At 56.1% G+C, this 6,269-nt stretch overlaps 1 protein-coding gene across 1 annotated transcript; it reads right to left on the bottom strand.

Moving 5' to 3' along the window:
* Positions 1–1,097: 1,097 nt before the first annotated feature.
* Positions 1,098–6,266, bottom strand: KCNK15 (potassium two pore domain channel subfamily K member 15). The gene is made up of 2 exons (XM_057365866.1): positions 5,984–6,266; positions 1,098–2,512 (listed from the first exon to the last, which is right to left on the bottom strand). The coding sequence occupies exons 1-2, from the start codon at positions 6,264–6,266 to the stop codon at positions 1,599–1,601; spliced, it is 1,197 nt and encodes a 398-aa protein (XP_057221849.1). The 3' UTR covers positions 1,098–1,598.
* Positions 6,267–6,269: the final 3 nt, after the last annotated feature.

Consider the following 6,269-nt stretch of genomic DNA (forward strand, 5'->3'; position numbering starts at 1 on the left):
TTCCCGCCCCCAGCCCCTGGAATGCCACACACCCCAAAGAGCCCTGGGAGCACCCAGGTGAGGGTGTCACAAACCAGGCCCCAGTGCCAGCCCAGCAGCACCTGCATCACCCTCCCTGCCTGTGTGCCCAGGCTGTGCAGCCTGCCCACAGGGAGCCAGCCTGGGTTTTGGGGCTTGGGCAAATCCCTCTGCCCCTCCCTGGGACAAATAACCAACCACCACCAGCCAGATTCACCTTTTATTAAATTGCCACCCAGAACAAAAGGAGGAAAAGAGCAAAGCCTGCCCTGAGACCGTCCCAATGCTGGCAACTCTGCATGCCTTCCCCCCCAGGTAAAGGGGCTGTTTCTCCACAAAACCCCTGTGAGAGGGTTTTTAGATAGAACTCAGAGTGCAAATGTCCCTTGTTGGGGAAAAAAAATGAAACAGAGCTCCTACCACTGTCAGAGCCAGTCCTGCTTTTGTGCCAATGAGACAGKATGGACAAAGGCCACGCTGGGGTCACCAGCTGGAAAGAGCCTCCCAGATGAGGCTGTGCAGGTACCACATCCCACATGGGGATGAACACAGATGTGGGGCCACCCACACCTCAGATAACCCCAGCAGCGAGCACAAGCCCAAGGGCTCACAGGAACTGGGAGGAGGCAAGGAGCCAGCCCTGCTGCTGGGCTGCCAGCTGGAGGAAAGGTGGGGAAGGAAGGGGTGACTTTAGTTAAGGAAAAACATCTCCTTAGGACCAAGCCCTTTGCAGGTGACTGTGTAGTTCAGGAAGGCTCTCCCTGGGGCTGTTCTTAGTACAGTCTGGGCTCAGCAAAGAGGAGAGCTGGGGCTGGGCTAGGCTGAATTGGGCTGGGCTGGRCTGGAGGAGTTCAGCTTCCCCTGGGAACGAGACACAGCGTCCCTCCAGCCAGTTCAGCCAGGACAACCTGCCCGTGGTGGTGAGGTGTAAGAGGTAAGGTGTGSTGGTGGGCAAGTGGGTGAGTGCATGGGCCTCCAGCTTCCAAAAGCACTGAGCCAACCACAAACCTGAGCTCATCTCTGGAGGGCTGCTCACAGGACATGCAGCTCCATGTGCTGAGCTGCAGGGCTACAGCCCATTCTCTTCTGCCCACCCACCAGCTGCAAACCTACTGTGTGACTTACCTGCCCCTGGTATCAGGGGACAGCTTAAAGGCCCCCAACCCTGCAGGGCTTGTTCACACAGGCTTTGCTTTTGACACTCAGCAAGTGCAACCCAACCCATGGAGCAAAAGTCGTGCTGGCAGCAGCCACAGCCAAGGTTTGACAGGGTGGGACGGCAGCAGTGCACCCTTTGGGGAGCGGGGAGGTGGGAAAGCAAACCTATGAGTCAATGGGCTTCACATCGGGGTGGGGGGCTCTTGCCAAACCCAAATACTCGAACCTACTGGGGAGGAAAAAGCCAAGAAAAACGAATAATGTCATTCAGTGCCTGCAAAAAGGGAATAATCATTTCCCAACAGGATTTAGAGGCTCCTGCTGGGGGGAGGGAGAGGAACAGAAGAAATGAGTAAGAAGAACCTGACTTCTCTGTTCTTAATTTATCATCATAGTAAGACTGGAGCACTCAGCACGCGCTCCTAGATGGATTTCCTCCGCAGCCGGGGGTGCTGCCGGCAGCGAGGGCTGYTGGAAGACAAAGTGCTCCCCGGGGAAGAGCCGGTCTGACCCCGTGTGCTCAGGGAGATCTCGTCGATTTTGTAGGAAATGGAGTTGTAATACACAGGGTTGGTGTGGCAGCTCAGGGTCTCGGGGTGGGAGGGTGCTGGGCTGCCACACACCTGGGGTCTGTAGCACAGGCACGTGCAGAAGGATGGCACCGCGGCCGCCGAGGTGGCCGACTGGCGCCGCTGCCTCTCCGCGTCCTCCTGCGCCAGCGGGATCAGGTTCATCTGGCTCGTCCTGTCCTCCACGGGGAGAAAAATGGCATTGCTGCTGCGGCTGTCCTCTTTGGGCTTGAGGTGGATGTTGTTGCGGGCTCTCCTCAGCGAGGCTCGCTCCTCGGCGTCCCGCCGCTCGTCCTCCGTGTTCATGGTCAGGAACCGCAGCACCACCAGGTTGAGGAAGGCGCCGATGACCGTCAGGCCCACCAGGATGTACATGAAGCTGAAAGCCACGTATGGGGGCTTCTTCTGCAAAGCCTCGTTCTTCTGCAAAGCCACAAAGTCTCCAAAGCCAATCGTGGTCAAGGTTATGAAGCAGTAGTAATAGGCGTGAAAGAAAGTCCAGCCCTCGAAATAAGAGAAGGCTGCGGCGCCGATGCACAGGGTGCCCATGCAGGACAGAAAGCCCACCAGGACCATRTTCTCCATGGAGACATGGGTTGTCCTCATGCCCAGACACTTCTTGATYTTCTTGAGCAGGAGCCGCACCACGGTGTTCATGCGCTCCCCCAGGCTCTGGAACATGACCAGTGTCAGGGGGATGCCCAGGATGGCGTAGAACATGCAGAAGACTTTGCCAGCATCCGTGCCCGGAGCAGCRTGCCCATAACCTGCAAAGGACAGGAAAGAGGAAAGGCGGCGTCAAACTCTCAGTGAGGTTTCCAGCAAGGCTGCTCTGTGACCAAGAGCAGTAGAAAAATGGGGGGAAGGATGGAAAATGACTCAGATGTGCAGGCAATGCTAATGGAGCCATGGGATGCCACATCMTTTGGGATGATGGCMYATTGCACTATCATGTAGGCAGARTYGCATTTGACYTCTAAGGAGAGAAAGTMCTGATAGSTCTCCTGATAGTGCCCMAGCTCATCACAGAGGCCAAGAGGAGGCCTAGAGCTGGGCTGGGGTCTGCAAGCCTCCTGCAGCTCACAAACAATCCAGAGGCAATGCTGCTGTGCCAGTGCCAGGTGTGCAGGGTAACCTGAACCCCACAGTGAGGGGGGACAGAGGCTCTGCAGGGTGCTGAGACCAACAGTGTCAGGTCACCCTGTGGGCAGGTGCACATCCAGGCAGGACCAACCACAGTTGCCCTTGCAGGGACATTGTCTCCTCCCCTGGCACCTGCTCCTGCTCCTCCCAAATCCTCCACGTGCACATTTCAGTCTCAGCTGCACGAGCACTCGCTGTGTGTCCTGTTGGACAGGAGCTATAGGGACCCTSTGCTGTAGGGACAGTCCCCACAGGAGCAGCTAAATCTGGAAAGACTTCTGCAGAGCCACTCCAGATTTACTCCAGTGTGACTAACACTCAGACCTAAAGCACCACTGGACTGTAGGGAAGGAGGGATTGTGCTGTTCTAGATGCAGGAAAAGGAGCATTTATGCCACCGCAGCCCTGTTCTGGGGACAAGGAGCTCCAGGAGGACAAGGTTCTCCTTGAACGCATTCTGAGATTTAATTTCTCCACCTTGGCCCAAGTTTCAGAGCTGTGACTCAAGGACACACACAATTACACTGTGAGGCACAGTGAGGTATTCACTGCAATCTTCCGGACTCCAGCGATTCTGTGCCCACCTCAATTACAGCAGCTTGGCAGGAACCGGTGGCCCCTGACCCAGCAGATGAGTAACGAACTCGGTGCAAGGGAGTCATGTGGCGTTGGGGAGAAACRGCATCCAAAGGTATCCAAAGGCATCCAAAGGCATCTGAGCCTTTCTTCTGACTTGCTTTTACAAGAAACTACCAGGGCCTGAAACTTTCCTTCTGAAGGCGCCTGCAGAACAGCGGGGCTCCTTCCTGTGCTGCTGCCAGGCTGTCACACACAGCTATTTGTATTTTCACTTTTTGCAGGAATTTGTGTGACTTCTGCATGGAGAACATGGGGAAAACCRCCCTCTTGTTATCCCACAGTCTTGTTCTAAGCTGTGACTTGGCTTCACCTCAGTCCTGCCCGTGGATTTCCAGGACACTTTGGGAAGCTGCAGCACAYGATGGAAGGAGCAGAGGGGGATAACCGTGTTATCCTGGGCTCCTGAGCACACCTCCTGCTCCAGGAAACTCCTGCATGGGATGGGCTGAGGACAGCATTATCCTAATGACCATCTTCTAATTGCTCTCTCTGTTCACAAACCCACACAGTCAAAAATGATGAACTTAAAGCTTGCATGCCACATTTCATGAAATACAGAGCAGACAGGAGACTGCAGYGGCAAAATCTCCCAGTCAGATCCAAGCTTAATAACCAAGTGTAATTACCAGGTCCCAGGCTACAAGATAACACAATGACAGCRATGAGGAGGTAAATGTAATGATCCAGAAGAGCAGTAAGTGGTAAAACAATTGTTATACCCTGAGAGACCGTTGAAAGAGTGTTTGACTGATGGTTTGGAAATGACAAAGGGAATTAGRAAGAGTAAACACAGCTACAATAACATTAAAACAGAGATTTGGAGCACAGCCCAATATAAAGAGATCTGACACACCAGCATTTTAGAAATATGGCACCTGGGCTGAAATTATTTATCACACGGGGTGTGTGATAAGCACAGCCATTGTTTGTCACAGCCAATAGGAAAATCATGTAAATGAAGCTCAAACCTGGCAGGTGATGATGGGCGTTTTTGCTGAAGCCATTCATCTTTCCCTCCTGCTGGGGTCTGACCCTGCATGCCCTGAGCTCGCCATGGTTTGCTGSCCATGTGTGTTCCCAGCTGCACAAACCCCACAGCACATCCCATGGGAGCACACGGAGAGCCCAGGCAGGGCCTGCAGGATACCTGCCCCTCTGCCACCTCTTGTCCTCTAGTAAAACAGTACAGTTCATCCCACAACCCTTGTCCTGAGGGATGAGCTACCAGAAGTATTCCAACATTCCCAAGCCCTTTGGTGAGGCTGAGTCCTGTCCTGAAGAGCAGGAGGCGGCTGCTGGCTGTGCCAGGGCAGGATTTGGCCTCAGGATTCCTGCCTCCAAAACACATCTGCTGACTGAAATCCCAGCAGCAGCAGTGACACGAGCACAGGACCCCATGGGATGTTAAGGGTGCATGGATTAATCAAAGTGGATTAATTAAACAATGCTCAACTCCCATGTGGCTAATCTCACCTAAATTAAGGCAACCCTCATTCAATTTATTTTCATTCTCTTGAAAAATTGAAGCAGACAAACCAAGGCACTGGGCTCTARTACGGAGAAGTGGGTCTATGTGGGAGTTTAATGTGATTCAACCGTTCCCCTCCAAGCTAGCACTCATCTCTCTGCAGGTTTCTGTGCAGGCAGAGCAGTGGGCAGTGGCTCGTGGCTCCCTTGGCTCCGTGAAGCAGATTTCACACAGCCAAACATCCAGAGTTTTGAGCCAGCTAAGCAGCCAGGATTCTTGCCCAGCTCTTCACCCAGCTCGTTGCCTACAGCCGGCGCAGGGGGCAGACAGGGCCCCCACCTCTGCCCTCCCACACCGCTGCCAACTTTGGCAGCTGCCTGCTCCAAAGGCTCCCGCAGAAGCTCTGCAAGCTGCTGCCTCCCTGGGACAGCATYGTGTCTCGTGGCCCCAGCCATAGCAGAACCCCTAGAACAGGGTGGCCCCAGCCTGTCCCTGCGTTGCCTCGGCCACCACTGGGCACTGGGGGCCCCAAAGGGCCGGTTCGGGGGTGGCCTGAAGAGATGTCTCAGCCTGGCAAGGGTGAGACYTGCGTCTGCCAGGCGGCCACCCCCAGGCTGTCCTGGAGCTGCCAGGGGTGATGAGGTGTGGGGCTGGAGGAGGACGGAGAGCAGGGACATGGAGATGCGGGGACAGGGGATGCAGGGGCGTGGGGATGGAGGAAGGCAGCGATGGAGGAACACGGGGTGTCGGGAGCTCGGGGTGGCGGGACAGCGGGAGTGGAGGGTCAGGGATGGAGGGACAGCGGGTGCGGAAGGTCAGGGATGGAGGGACAGCGGGTGCGGAGGGTCAGGGATGGAGGGACAGCGGGTGTGGAGGGTCAGGGATGGAGGGACAGCGGGTATGGAAGGTCAGGGATGGAGGGATACCGGGAGCAGAGGGTCAGGGATGCAGGGATATCGGGCGCTCCGGCCGGGCTGCCCGCACTCACCGATGGTGGTGATGACAGTGATGGCGAAGTAGAAGGAGCCGGCGAACTTCCACTGGCGGCCGGCGCGGTGCGGCTCGGCCTGCAGCACCAGCCGCTCCAGCTCCCGGTAATCGTCGGCGGAGAAGCGGTACTTCCTCCGCAGCTCCCCGCGCTTCTGCTCCAGCAGCCGCTTGCGGCCGCTCTCCGCCTCCGACTCCAACGCATCGAAGACCGCGGCGCCCACCAGCAGGTAGGAGAAGATGCAGAGGATGAGCGCGGCCGTGCGCAGGTTCTGCCGCTTCATGGC

The sequence above is a fragment of the Malurus melanocephalus genome, unplaced genomic scaffold (genome assembly GCF_030028575.1).
Source record: "Malurus melanocephalus ecotype Western Australia unplaced genomic scaffold, MMel_1.1 scaffold_59, whole genome shotgun sequence".
NCBI lineage: Eukaryota > Metazoa > Chordata > Aves > Passeriformes > Maluridae > Malurus > Malurus melanocephalus.